The sequence below is a fragment of the Pseudophryne corroboree genome, chromosome 1 (genome assembly GCF_028390025.1).
Source record: "Pseudophryne corroboree isolate aPseCor3 chromosome 1, aPseCor3.hap2, whole genome shotgun sequence".
Classification (NCBI taxonomy): Eukaryota; Metazoa; Chordata; class Amphibia; order Anura; family Myobatrachidae; genus Pseudophryne; species Pseudophryne corroboree.
Genome location: NC_086444.1, coordinates 1,194,528,182 through 1,194,543,559, shown reverse-complemented (window position 1 = coordinate 1,194,543,559; position 15,378 = coordinate 1,194,528,182). Strand labels below are relative to the sequence as shown.

Genomic DNA, 15,378 nt, shown 5'->3' with positions numbered 1-15,378 from the left:
TCTTTGGTTCTCTAGAAAGCTAATCGAAATTAAATCTATCAATGGGACTGATACCTACTCATGCTTATCTATTCCCAAGTTATCCTCCCACCCTCCCAAAAAAAATAAATAATAATAATAATAATAATAATAATAATAATATATAAATAAATAAATAAATAAAAATGTGGAAATCTTTGATGCTGGGAATTTCCATTCCTCATTGCTCAATGACAGCAAATATTCTTACATCTTCATAGCGTTAGCCATTGTAGTCTATGGGCTACTTCCACAAGAGTTACTGGGAAAGGGATGCGTTGGATCCCTCCCCTGGCACTCTCTAGTCACGCAAGCATGGTCAGCAGCAGACCGCTCACACACGGTATTGTGTACAGCTCGCTAATGCGATCCCTTCACGTCTTACGCACCCTGGGATGGGCTGTTTTCGGAGACCCTGTCTCTGCGGGTGTTTTCATAACATTCCGCTGATCCTTAATGCGAATAGTGGCAATAAGAAATTAGAATTATTGGGTCTAGGACCTGTTCATTCATAAATATGCCTCTAAGGATTGTATATTTAAGGGGACATGTACTAAGCAGTGATAAAAGTGGAGACGTGAGCCAGTGGAGAAGTTGCCCATGGCAACCAATCAGCTGCTCTGTATACTTTTATAGTATGCAAATTATAAATGTTACGTCAATGCTGATTGGTTGCCACGGGCAGCTTCCCCATTGGCTCACTTCTCCACTTTTATCACTGCTTAGCACATGTCCCCCTGAGTCTTTAATCTTTATCTAATCTTTCTTCATGATATTCTAGGAAAACCTCTTCATTCTTCCTCTTCAGGCTTCTTGGGTTGAAACGCTGAAATAATCTTAATTTATCCAAAGGCTGATCCCAGTCCTTGTCTCTTGCGGCTTGACATTAAACATATGGGACTCCCGAAAGTGTTCTTCTCTTTTGAGCTTCTTTATCTTATTTCATATCTATTTGTTCTCCCAGTTCCATACCCGGGTCCCTCTCAACCACTAACAAATGCCCTCGTTACACTTTCTGCCAGCATTGCTAGTTCCTGAATGACTTCTCTTGCACTCTCATCTATAGCAAAGCTTCCCTCTCTCATTGTTCTCTCTACTCCGTTACTACTGCTCTAATCCTGAACTTTTGCCTGACTCGTCCTCTCAGTATTATTCTCTTATGCTAGCTTTTTATTTTTTTGTGGCAAAAAATAACCCTTATGTTGCTATGTTTGACCTATACTTATACAGTACTATGCAAAAGTTTTAGGCAGGTGTGGAAAAAATGATGTAAAGTAAGAATGCCTTCGAAAATAGAAGTGCTAATATATTTTTATTTTTTTTATCAATTAACAAAATGCAAACAGAAGAAAAATCTAAAGCAAATCAATATTTGGTGTGACCACCCCTTTGCCTTCAAAACAGCATCAATTCTTCTAGGTACACTTGCACACAGTTTTTGAAGGAACTCGGCAGGGAGGTTGTTCCAAACATCTTGTAGAACTTTCCACAGGTATTCTGTGGATGTAGGCTTTTTTTTTTTTACAATCCTTTAATCTCTTCATGTAATCCCAGACAGACTTGATGATGTTGAGATCAGGGCTCTGTGGGGGCCATATCATCACTTCCATGGACTCCTTGTTCTTCTTTACACTGAAGATAGTTCTTAATGATATTGGCTGTATGTTTGGGGTTGTTGTCCTGCAGCAGAATACATTTGGAGCCAATCAGATGCCTCCCTGATGGTATTGCAAGATAGATAAGTACCTGCCTGCATTTTTTCCACACCGACCTAAAACTTTTGCACAGTACTGTGTGTGTGTGTTTGTGTGTGAGTGTATATATATATATACATTGCATATATAGAATACAACATCATAAAAGAGATATAGAAAAAAAGATATCAGTCTATAGACCCTTGTTCCTCAAATATATGGGGATGTGATGGCTTGTTGTTCTGGATGGTCATACCCACTGGCTTTTGCCGGAGCTACACATGCTGCTTCAGGAGGGACTGTGTAATTACACCACCTTAGACTGTATGTGCAACTTGGAGTGCTCAGTGAGATTGCTCTTGACGGACCCTGAATAGTGTGGTTACTGCCATAACATCCCGTAAGGCTGCCATGGGGTAAGGTGGTGACCAGTAATACTGAACCATTTGCTTCGGAGGTCCTCTGATTTGCTCTAAGAAGAATATAGAGAGACCAGCCCATGCCTAGCAAAGCCTTATTTCTCTGACGTCTTATTGTATACTGGGGAATATTAGATTACCATAGATCGGGTCCACTGGAGCCTGGCACTTTAAGAAATTAATAGTGTGTGCTGGCTCCTCCCCTCTATGCCCCTCCTAGCAGACTCAGTTTAGAAAATGTGCCCAAGGAGCCGGGTGCATTCTGTTGCTCTCCAGAGAGTTTTCTTCAGAAATGTATTTTGGTTTATTATTTTCAGGCACACTGGTTTGCAACCAGTCTGCCTGCATCGTGGGACTTAAGGGGCGGGGGGGACCAAACCAACTTCCTAAGAGTTAATGGTTCGTCATTCCAGCTGACATGACACTAATCTCCTGAGGTAATGTTCTCACACTCCCAGAGGGTGAGCCCACGCCGGCAGCATGCCGCCATCCCTTAACAGATGCCAAAGATAGATGCGGTGCGGTGAGTGTTACGCCGGGGACCCGGTTAGCAGGTCCCCGGTGCATGATGGCGGCATGAGGGACAGTGTACACCCGATTCTGGGACGCGGTGCACACTGAATACCCAGACTGGCCAACAGTAAACGGGGGCTATATACTCTCGTTTTTCACATACTAAGGAGAACCAGTATAAAAATAATGCAGGGCCTGCGCTCCATTATGGGGTGGGGCTTCTTGGAGAGTGGGACCAGAAGCCAAACGGCACCATTTTCTGCTGCTGCTGCACAGGCTGGACGCGGAGACTGCTCCTCCAGGACCCACTGAATCACCATTGTGAACTGGTACCAGGGGGTTATAGTGAGAGGGAAGCTTACACTCAGAGGTCACCCAGTGGGGCGCTGCTCAGTCTGTGGTGTAGTGTGCTGGTTCCCATATCTCTCTGTGTCACTCCATTCAGGGTAGTCTGGGTTAGTGTGCATATCTCACTAAGGGGCCTATATATCACCATCCGCATCCAGGATGCGGATGACAGGTGATAAAATCGCCCAAACTCGCACTGCCATAATTGATTACATTGCGGGGATATATCAATTATCGCGTGCAGGGACAGAGCTTGCGGTCTCGGCAGCATCATCGGGGTATTTTTCGGAAAAAAATACCCCGATGTCCTGCTGCGCATGCACCAACCACGCCGACATCGCTGCTACCGGCGCCGCCTGGTCGACTCCCCCTGTTGCGACTACCCCAGTGCTCCGCGGACTTCCCCCCAAGAAGATCAATATACTCACCTGTCCAGGGAGCCGGTCCGCGCTGCTTCTGCTGGGCTGCCCGGTGCCAGATACTGTGCGCTGCGGTGACCACAGGTTCTGTAAAGTGCGCTGTCGCTTTGCAGCGTCACTTTACTGCACCGGGGTCACATTGCAGCACATGGGGGACCTGGCACCCGGCAGTGCTCAGCGGTGCAGCGGACACCGGCTCCCTGGACTGGTGAGTATGTTTTTTTTTTTTTTTTACTTTTTACACTGTGATCAGCTTGTGTGTCCATTGGACACACATAGCTGATCACTCTGCGGGATCCCCGCTCAGGGCCAGGGGCAGAGAAATCTGGGAAAATGACATATTATTGCAGTGCTGCCCCGTGAACTCACCAGCCTGAGCTGGCGAGATTATCACGGGGCACACTACGGTGTTTTTTTCACATTTTTTTATTTTTAGTAAATTTGGCCACATCGCATTTCCCATTATAGGTATGGGGAATGCGATGTGGGTTACTAAAAACAAACGAATTAAAGGGTTTGGTGTCGTTTTTCAAATGGCCTTTAATACATTCAGGTGATACTAAAATAATGTGAAAAGGGTAATTCCAAGTTGATCGCAGCAGGAAATTTTTTAGCAGTTGGGCAAAACCATGTGCACTGCAGGGGAGGCAGATTTAACATGTGCAGAGAGAGTTACATTTGGGTGGGGTGTGTTCAATCTGCAATCTTATTTGCAGTGTAAAAATAAAGCAGCCAATATTTACCCTGCACAGAAACAATATAACCCACCTGAATCTAACTCTCTCTGCACATGTTATATCTGCCTCCCCTGCAGTGCACATGGTTTTGCCCAACTGCTAACAAAATTCCTGCTGCGATCAACTTGGAATTACCCCCAATGTTAATAAATAGACCCCTAACACTGCTGTGTTTTTCATACTAATCTGTGTACTTTCTGCTCCAGCATGTCTGCTAATAAGTCTGTGTGTACTGTGTGCAAGTCTAGGTTTACACCTTCCTCACAGGGGTCACTTATGTGTACTCAATGCTCAATTCCTTCACAAGGCACCAGAGTGGATGGAATCAATTAAAACTATTTCCAGTATTAATTCAGAGTTAGCTACGGCTAAGCAAGAAAAGCAAGCCCTGAAACAAACTATGGACATGTTTATGGTTGCTGCTGCAGACCACAGACAGGCTCTTCAGCCCCCCTGTTGGTCTCTCATAAACGCACTCTCCCTCAATTATTACAATCTGACTGATTCTGAACTACCAGAGTTTGATGAAGGAGAGGCTGAGGTGGACGAGGATGAATCCCTGTCCCCTGGTGTTGAAGCTCTCATTGGATTCCCTGGCTAGGGCAGCACGGATAAATCCTGACAAGAAATTTATTACCCCAAAAAGGGTGTTAAATTCTTTCCCTTTCCCTACAGAGGATAGGAAAGTCTGGGAAACCCGGCCGATGGTGGATACCTCTGTATCCAGGCTGTCACGTAAGATAGTTTTACCTGCATCTGTGGCTGTTTCCCTTAAAGACTCAGCTGATCGCAAAATTGAAACCACTCTTAAATCTATTTATACTGCAGCAGGTGTAGCCCAGCGCCCTACCATAGTATGCGGGTGGATTTCTAGAGCCATGGTGAAATGGTCTGATGAAATTTTGAAAGGGTTGCCCACACTACCTCAATAAGAGATACAGGTTGAGTATCCCTTATCCAAAATACTTGGGACCAGAAGTATTTTGGATATCGGATTTTTCCGTATTTTGGAATAATTGCATACCATAATGAGATATCATGGTGATGGGACCTAAGTCTAAGTACAGAATACATTTATGTTTCATATACACCTTATACACACAGCCTGAAGGTCAATTAATACAATGTTTTTAATAACTTTGTGCATTAAACAAAGTTTGTGTACATTGAGCCATCAGAAAACAAAAGTTTCACTATCTCACTCTCACTCAAAAAAATCCATCTTTCGGAATATTTGGATATGGGATACTCAACCTGTAGTTACATTACTACAACACATCCAGGATGCTGCAAACTTTGAGTGAGGCCGTTAAGGAGCTTGGGGCCTAATTCAGACCTGATCGCACGCAGGCGTTTTTTGCAGCGCTGCGATCAGGTAGTTGCCGCCTACAGGGGGAGAGGGAATTCGCTGTGCAGGGGTGCGATCGCTTGTGCAGCTGCACAGCTCAGGACTTACTCAGCCGCTGCAATGATCTGGCAAGGAGCTGATGTCAGGAACCCTGCCTCCAAACGGCTGGGCACGCCTGCGTTTTTCCAGACACTCCCTAGAAACGGTCAGTCGACACCCACAAATGGCCTCTTCCTGTCAATCTTCTTGTAATTACCGGTGCGATCGCTTTCTTCATTAAATCCATTGCTGTCCAGCGATCCCCGTCGCTCAGACCCGATCGCACCGCAGCAAAAAAAAGCTAGCATGTGATCGGGTCTGAATAGCACCCTTAGTATCATTAATGGCCGTGCCACTGCTATGGCAGTATTGGCTCGTAGAACCATGTGGCTGCATCATGGGTCAGCGGATGCTGATTCCAAAAAAGGAGTTGAAAACCTTCCCTTTACATTTGATACCTTGTTTGGGGAAGAGCTGAACAAGTGGATATCTCAGGCAACTGCAGGTAAATCTACATATCTGCCGTCTGCCCCGCCAGCTGCCAGGCTTCCCTATCTGGGACCCTCCCTGCAGTCCTTTTCGGGTGGCCAGATTCAGAGGCAAGGCCAGAGGTGCCTCCAGTGCTGATAGAGGATCTCGCGATAAGTCCTGTAAACCAGTTGCTGCTGGACCTGCAGACCAGGCCTCAGGATCCTCTTCCACTAAGCCCTCCTCGTGACGGTTGGCCCCAGCAGCAAGGCGACTTTCAGGTAGGTGCTCGCCACATATGGGCAGAGTCCTGTCGGGATCCTTGGGTGAGGGACCTCATATCCCAAGGATACCGGCTGGAATTTCAGGAACTCCTTCCTCTTTCTTCAGGTCAGGTTTACCAGCTTCACAAGAAGCCAGGGTTTCCTTACATCAGGCAGTGCACAAACTGCTTTCTACAGGAGATACTGTTCCAGTGCCTCCTCAGCTGCACACAGAGGGGTTTTACTCGAGTCTCTTTGTGGTTCTGAAGCCGTACAGCTCGATAAGACCGATCTTAAATCTCAAATCCCTGAACCCATATCTTCGGGTGTTCAAATTCATGATGGAATCTCTAAGAGCAGTGATAGTGAATCTGGAGGAGGGGGAGTTTCTGGTGTCCCTGGATATAAAGGACGCATACCTGCATATCCCAATTTGGCCCCCTCATCAAGCGTTCCTCAGGTTCGCGATTCTGGACCAGCATTACCAGTTTCAGGCCTTACCCTTCGGTCTCTCCACAGCCACAAGGGTATTCACAAAGGATATGGCGGAAATTATGCTACAACTGCGCATGAGGGTTGTACAAATAATTCCGTACCTGGATGATCTCCTGATAAAGGCGGTGTCCAGGGAACAGCTCCTGCACAGCATCGACTTCACTACTTGTTTGCTTACGGAGCACGCATGGATACTCAATTTCCAGAGATCTCACTTGGAACTGTCTCAGAGAATTCAGTTCCTGGGGATGATCCTGGATCAACATCCTGGAACTCAGGGCGATTTACAATGCTCTCATACAGGCCTCTTTCCTCCTTCGGAATCAGGCCATCCCGGTGCAGTCGGACTACGCCACGTCGGTGGCGTACATCGACCGGCAGGGAGGAACCAGAAGCAGGGTCGCAATGCGAGAGGTGTCAAGAATACTCCTCTGGGCAGAAGCCAACGCAAGAGCCATCTCGGCCATTTATATTCCAGGAGTGGACAACTGGGAAGTGAACTTTCTAAGCAGGCACAACCTCCATCCGGGGGAATGGGGCCTCCACCCTCAGGTGTTTCAACAACTCGTTCACCGGTGGGGTTGTCCACAGATAGACCTGATGGCTTCTCGTCTCAACAAGAAGCTCCGTCGTTACTGCTCTAGAATGAAGGACGCGCAGGCGGTTGCGGTAGACGCTCTGACGACGTCATGGAATTACCACTTCGTTTACCTGTTTCCTCCGATTACTATAATCACAAGAGTTCTGAAAAGACTCAAAAGGGAAAGGGTTCATGCAATTCTCATTGCCCCGGATTGGTCTTGGCGGGCCTGGTATGCGGACCTCCTGACGCTGTCATTGGAGGAACCCTGGCCTCTGCCGCTTCTCAAGGACCTTCTTCAACAAGAACCCTTCATCTAGCCATACTTACAGCGGCTATGTTTGATGGCCTGAAGATTAAGAGGGAAATTTTAACCAGGAAGGGTCTTCCATCCAAGGTAGTTTCCACTATGGTGCAGGCCCATAAGGTGGTTGCCTCCAAACATTACCACCTTATTTGGAAGAAGTATGTTTCTTGGTGTGAGGGTCGAAAATTTTATCCTGTGGAATTCTGTCTGGGCCTATGTTTAGGCTCTATCAAGGTTCAGATCTTGGCTCTTTCTATCTTCTTTCAGAAGCAACTGCCGGTACTTCCTTAAGTACAGACCTTTCTTAAGGGGGTGTTGCACATTCAGCCACCCTTTGTTCCTCCCACTGCTCCGTGGGACCTCATTGTGGTGTTGACCTTTCTCCAGTTGGATTGGTTTGAACCCTTGCAGAGGGTTGACTTAAAATACCTGACGTGGAAGACTGTAATGTTACTGGCCTTGGCTTCGACCAGGCGTATGTCGGAGCTGGGCTTCTTGTCCTGTAAGAGCCCTTACTTGGTGTTTCATGAGGATACGGCGGAGCTCAGAACTCGCCCACAGTTTTTGCCAAAAGTGGTGTCGGCCTTTCATGTGAATTAACCTATTGTGGTTCCAGTCTTATCCAACACTTCAGTTGCTCCAACGTCCCTGGATGTTGTATGGGCTTTGAGGATTTACATCAAGAGGACGACTCATCACAGGACGTCTGACTCGCTTTTCGTCCTTTATGATGCTAAGAAAATTGGTTGTCCTGCCTCCAAACAGTCCATTGCTCGTTGGCTCAAATTGACTATCCAACAGGCCTATACTTTGGCGGCTCTGCCGCTGCCGAGTTCTGTTCAGGCCCAGTCCACAAGGTTGGTGGGTTCTTCCTGGGCGGCTGCCCTGGGCTTCTCGGCATTACAGTTGTGCCGTGCAGCAACTTGATCTGGTGTGAACACCTTTTGTTAAATTCTACAGGTTTGATACCTTGGCCAAAGATGACCTTCAGTTTGGTCAGGCGGTTTTGCAGTGGTCTCAGCACTCTTCCACCTGTTCTGGGAGCTTTGGGACGTCCCCATAGTAATGTAGTATCCACTAGGGTGTAAGAGAAAATAGGAATTTAATACCTACCGGTAATTCCTTTTCTCATAGTCCTTGGTGGATACTGGGCAGTGGGCACACGCCTTAGTGCTTCGTTTCTGCTTACCTGGTTGTAAGTGTTATGGTTGGGTTTGCTGTTGCTTTCCCTGTTCCGTGGTGATTAGCGTTGCAATCCTTCTATAGTTAGCATTGCTTTTCTCTGTTCTGGTTAGCTCTGCTATCTTATTGTTTGTGTGTTGGTTCGTTACCTCACCGCTTTTGTGTTATATCCTTCTCTCAAAGTATGTCCGTCTCCTCGTGCACAGTTTCCTAGACTGAGTCTGCTAGGAGGGGCATAGAGGGAAGGAGCCAGCACACACTATTAGTTTCTTAAAGTGCCAGGCTCCAGTGGACCCAATCTATACCCCATGGTAATCTAGTATTCCCCAGTATCCACTACAGACTACAAGAAAATGAATTACCGGTAGGTATTAACTTCCTATTTTTTGGCTTTTAGTTCCAGAGCTGAAAGTCAAAATAGGGCTTCAATGAGCTTGCTCTGGCCTCTGTGTGTTTTTACTACAGCAGAAGTCCATGCCCCAGTGTCAATAGACAGGGCCAGTGTATAGCCTCCCCACCCATCAAAGAAAATTATACCACTGCAGAGCATACCCATGAGAATTCAGAACTAGTAAGTTTCTCATAAACAAGTCACATTGGTGCTTCTGCAAGTCCGAGTAGTCTCAGCTCAGATTTTGCTCAGTTTTCTGATAGTGGGCTAACAGTTCTGTTCCCTGTGAACCAAAATTATACGAATATAAAAAGTAGCTTTTAATAATCAATTTTTTTATATTTTTGTAAGTTTTTGTTGTAGAATTTTAAATTCTGAAAAATGTTGAAAGAAAACCAAATTATATTTTTTAAAGACAAATTTGTTTCGAATTTCTCTTAGATTGTCTTATGCAAAGTAACCCACTGTTTTCAAGTCGCCAAATCACACTATCACTCTAGGAATGTGTTCTTTATTACAGTGATACTTTGATGGGATAGGAGTAACTTTAAACAAATGTATTTCTCAAAGACACAAAAAATGTGAAAATAATTCAGCTGCATAGAAAATACCCTGGAATTTTCTCTAACTAAATATTTTTAGTGGTTAAAAATGCCCTTCCTCCTTATTCCTGGCTGTCATCTCACCGGGGACATACATAATTTTTTTTGCATACCTACTGTACTGATATACACGCTAAAACATTGGAGAATAACTCTAAAAACTTTACAATTACGTGCCTATTTATTAAATTATGCGACTGATAATATAAATTCAATTATCATTTAATTCAATACCTCTAACCTATTTGCTATAAAGTTACTACTTTGCTTAGATATATTTACTTTTGGATTTAGATTTATTAAACTATTTTGAAAAATGTCAACATGCTAAATCTTTACATAGTAGCAAAATAAATTATTCTGTCAATAACCTGCATCAAGTAAGCAAGAGTGATGCCAAGACAAATAATTACATTATGTGTCCATTAGTGAGAGATATATATAAATATTACAACATGTTCTACCAGTTGTGCTATTTTTCATGTGTGTTCCAGTCTTGCATTATGTTCTATTAACTTGAATATGTATAACTCGGAGGGTACTAATGTATTCGTATCCATAACCGTACAGCATGTTTTTTCTCTGTCCTTTCTTTTGAACAAGGCTGTAATTATCTTTTGATTATCTTGTAATATATTCTCAGTTGTGCTCTACTACCCTATTATCATCACAGAAAATAATGCAAAATTATTTATCCAATTGTTTCGACTGAACACATTCTTTTGGGAACTCCTTCCTCACAAAAGGATGTGTATAAAAAAATGTGATGAGAATATAATGGCACCCAAAGCACAATTACTTTTACTCAAATTAGTGATTACACTCACCTAACAGACAGTTTTGCAACATTTTTACATAATTCTTTGCAGCCAGCAGGCATAAATACATTTATATAACAAATACAACTCCAGTTATGATTACACAAATCATAAAAATTAACATATCTTCAACTATTCATAGGTGCGTGTGTCAGGCAACTTATACCTGGGGATACTAGACATAAGGTCGTCGGTTGCATAATGCATTCATGCTGTGTAGGATGGTTGCAAATCCAACTTTCCTTATTTTCTTACTTTATAAAACATAAAAAGTAAAACAAATTCATAAAATGTGACAGGAAGGGTGAAGTAAATTTTAGGTGCTTTACTATTTGAAATATTAAATGTATTATAACTCAAATAGTTTCAAATATGGAAATACATATATTTTTTAAGCATTTCATTATTTTAAAAATGCTGAAAACCATTAACCAAACTACACCAACGTACATCACTTCGCTTATCTCAAAATATCTCCCAACCCGACCTCTTCGCTCTTCACAAGACCTGCGTCTCTCATCCACACTCATTACTCGCTCCCACTCACGACTGCAGGACTTTCATCGGGCTGCACCCACTCTGTGGAATGCCCTACCACGCACAATAAGACTCTCCTCTAGTCTCCAAACCTTCAAGCGTTCCCTGAAAACTCACCTCTTTAGGCAAGCGTATCAAATTCCAGAACCGCCCAGATAACTTTCATAAACCTTCCTATCAAATTGCATCCACTCTGTATAGTCCACACATATTCTCACATGTCTTCTCATTCTATGCAATAGATAGGCATATGTACACAAGGAAAGGTGCTATTTCCCTATAGATTGTAAGCTTGCGAGCAGGGCCTTCCTACCTCTATGACTGTTATCACCCAGTTTGTTATTGTTATTGTTATTTCAAATTGTAAAGCGCAACGGAATTTGCTGCGCTATATAAGAAACTGTTAATAAATAAATAATAAATAAATAAATATATGTAACAAAAAATATATAAGTATAAAAAAGCCCCAATGTTTATATACAGTATTTAAATTAGCAATTATATACTGTGTGCTACGGACATCGTTTTTGCTATTATTCGATAAATTAAACAAAATTCTATTAATTTAATTTATTGATGCTTCCAATTACATAACAATGAGGAAAATGTATTCATATTTAAAAAAAATATATATATAAATTCACAATACTCTCTTACCAATTGTATGTTTTTTTAATGCCTACTGTTTAATGTTGGCAGTGTCATATTTCCCAATGGCAGGATCATTCTAATAAGTGAAATAAAATTTAGAAAATATCCAGACCGAGCAATTTGTACATTTTCTGAATATATTAACTGGAATAATAATGTATTTTATGTTAAAAACTGAAGTAACAATATATGACCTACATGAAAATGTTTTAATAACATTTTAATAAAAAAACACATACCTGCCCCAACATGATTTAAGAAATAAAATTGGATCCTATTAAAAAAAAATGAAAATGAAAAGAAATCAATAAAAATACAGAACATGTTTTCCTTTGTGGTGTTGTCCCTTTCCAACACAGTATTTTATTTTTGTAGACATGTGTTTGTTGTCTTCTACATACTTTGTTTTTAGTTCCAAATTCATTTTCTTTGCTCCAAGATGTATGTTTAAAATGAAACATTGTGCAGTATGTATTAGAGGAAGTGATTTGTGTACGCAGCAGCTGAAGAGAATGTAGAAGGTCAAGGAATTAATTTTGCTATCAAGGTGATAACATTTTATTGTTAGATAATATAACTTGGCTGCAGACTGACTTTGTAACAGAGTAGTGAGTTTAAATAACAAAATAAATTATGTTAGACCTGTAAAAGGAAATAAAAGGTGAATCTGAAATAATACTAAAATATTATAATTCTAAAAATACACACACATGCACACTGTACATACATATGTACGCAACCATTTAAAGTTTATTCTGCTACATTTCTATCAGCAAATATTTGGGTTGTTTCCCAGAATTACCATAGTGTATCATAAGACCAAAAGCAAGCAAATATACATTAGTGTAGTAATTTTAATACATGTTTTAATAGGAAAAAAAAGTACATTAATAAATAATAATAAAAATCAACTTATTTAGAAGCACACTCCATTGATACAGTATGTTGCCTTTGGGAACATTAAATGAATTTACATTTAAATTAAAGCCAATATAAATGTCTGTAATTAATTATTTAGAATTTATAACTATTGAACTTTTCAATTTTCTTCACTAAATAAAAAAATACAATGATATTATATATACTATATAAATGTAAAAAATTGTGGAATGTATATATTATACTTTATGTGCTATTGTTGTCGTTTATATAGCCATAAAATTCCAGAGAACCAAACCCATAAATCTGATATATTGACCCTTTTGTTGCTTTAAGAAAAACTGCGTTGACTATGGATGGGTGAATGGACAGGACATAAATCCGAACCATACTTTCCGAAGCCCCAGTGCTCTATGAATAAGGCAATAAAGGCTGATATTTCTTAATGATCCTTAAATTTCAGTGATGTTCATGTTTCCATATGTATTTTGAATTTTCATATCAGCCAAAGATTTTGAAGGTCTTATTTTTATTGATTTTATTTATTTATTTACTTTTGTAACCTTAAAAATGCCTGTGCAAAATATTCACCCATCCTTAGTAATGACATCGCCAGCTGCCTCTAATTGTGGTCAAAATGCTCTGCCCATTGGCTTCTCTTGAAAAGTTAGTTGAAGTCTATAAAACTTTATATCCATGAATGTGTAACATGCAAAAATTTCTGTGTCTGTAGCCTACAACTTTTCCCTATTTAGCAATAAATCTTTCAAATTATCCCAGGAGCCCCGCTAGAGTTTAATGTATAGTTAATAATGAGTCTGTATAAGAGCCTAGATCGTTAGATTATAATATACGTTTTTTTTAATACATATAGAACCCTTCGTACATATTTAATTTTATCCTTTCTTCTGAAGAAGCCTAAAAATTCCTCTCTTTCACTCTCTTACGCTTTCTCTCTTCTATATCTCTTGAAAATCAGCCCGGAGTGCAGAGCACTTTCACTACCTTTTATGACGTAGCAGGTGATGTCATAGCTGGAGGCAGGGATAGTCATCTTTCCCTCAACCTACTCCCCTCATGTGCTCAAGGAGCTCTTTTCGGGAACGGAAGCAGGGACTCAACCATGGTAAGTAACCCCACCTTTAATCTGCATCTCTGATAACTTTGCATTCAATCATTTCAAATGAGTTCTTGCTTGGGGTGGCTTTATGACCGCCCTTGATTGCAAATTGTGTAAAGTGCGGTGTTAAGGATCTGTGGACAAACTGTGATCTATGGTGCAGAATCCAAGATATGGCCCATTTAGTTTATGTTTTATATAGCTGGAAATTAGGATTAATGCCTTTTGCCTTCACTCTCTTTGGGAGTGTTGCCTTTGATTGGCTCTTTGTGCATTCTGTAGCAGTTTAGCAAAGTTCGATAGATAGCTTGGATCTTTTTGTCTTGTTTTGTCGCCTCCTGGGTGCTTATTAAACCTGTCAAGATGTCAAAGATATTGCACAATAGGGCAGAAGAGGGTCATAACAAGGTTGTAGGCCTGCAGGGACTTTCGCTGTATTTTATTTCTTTGTCTGTCTAAACCCATTGCCACCTCAGTGTGTGTGTCCCGTCATGTTACAAAGAGAGTCGGCGAGAGGCAATAATGTATAGTACATAAATCAAAGCAAAAAGATCATGATCGCAACCTTTTCAGCGGGACGTTCATCAGCCTGATGGATGAGAGACTGTCAGTTCTGCAGCCCAAAGTCAAACATATGTGAGAAAGGACAATACCGATTCAGTGATAACATAGAAATGGACGCCCAGGTCTACACATGTAAAGCTCTGCATTGCTGTATGCTGCCCAGGCTATATTTGTGCGTGTGTGCGCGTGTGTGTGTGCGCATGTGCAACATTTTAGGAAACACTTAGCATTCACCTTGCGGACGTTCACTGTGTCTTGTTATGACCTGTATGTCCATCTACCCGCTGAACCGGGGAACATCCAGGAATGTTTTATTATTATTATTATTATTATCCTTTATTTATGTCGTGCCACAAGGGATCTGCAGCGTCCAATACATACAGTAAATAAAAAATCACAACAGGACTATAGTGACTTACAGTTGAAGACAATATAGGATAAGTACAGGGTAAGTGACACTGAAATAAGTATCAGAGTGGCAGAAAACCACGGGATTAGGTGCTGTCGAGATTGGTATAAGTAAGAGAAGGATAAGCAACTAAGGGTTGAGGGCCCTGCTTGTGAGAGCTTACATTCTAAAGGGGAGGGGCAGACAGAAAGGGGTGACACAGATGGGGTACATAGAGAGCGTCTGACAGAGGGTTAGGAAGAGTTTAGGCTGGGTTTGGTGAAGATGTGGCTCTTGAGAGCCCGTTTGAAGTTTTGTAGAGAGGTGCACAGTCTGATGGAGGGAGGTAGGGAATTCCAGAGAAAGGGAGCAGCACATGAGAAATCTTGAAGGTAGGAGTGGGAGGAAGTGATCAGTTGGCAGGAGAGGTGGCGTGCATTAGCAGAGCGAAGAGTACAGTTGGGAGTGTAAAGGGCGATAAGGTCAGAGATGTAGATGGGAGAGGAGTGGGTGTGGGCTTTGTAAGTGAGTGTGAGAAATTTGAATTTTATTCCGAAAGGGAAGGGAAGCCAGTGACGGGCTTGTGGGAGAGGGGAGG

At 42.0% G+C, this 15,378-nt stretch overlaps 1 protein-coding gene across 5 annotated transcripts in view; it reads left to right on the top strand.

The window, feature by feature from the left end:
* The window catches only part of CTNNA2 (catenin alpha 2), a 2,737,142-nt gene that overhangs the window by 2,572,621 nt on the left and 149,143 nt on the right, over positions 1-15,378 (top strand). For 3 of the 5 annotated variants that reach the window (XM_063925313.1, XM_063925312.1, XM_063925314.1), the window contains one exon: positions 13,688-13,834. The exons of the other annotated variants lie outside the window; for them this stretch is intronic. In XM_063925313.1, the coding sequence (XP_063781383.1) occupies positions 13,688-13,834 (147 nt within the window). The remainder of the gene's footprint in view (positions 1-13,687; positions 13,835-15,378) is intronic. 5 annotated transcript variants of the gene reach the window in all.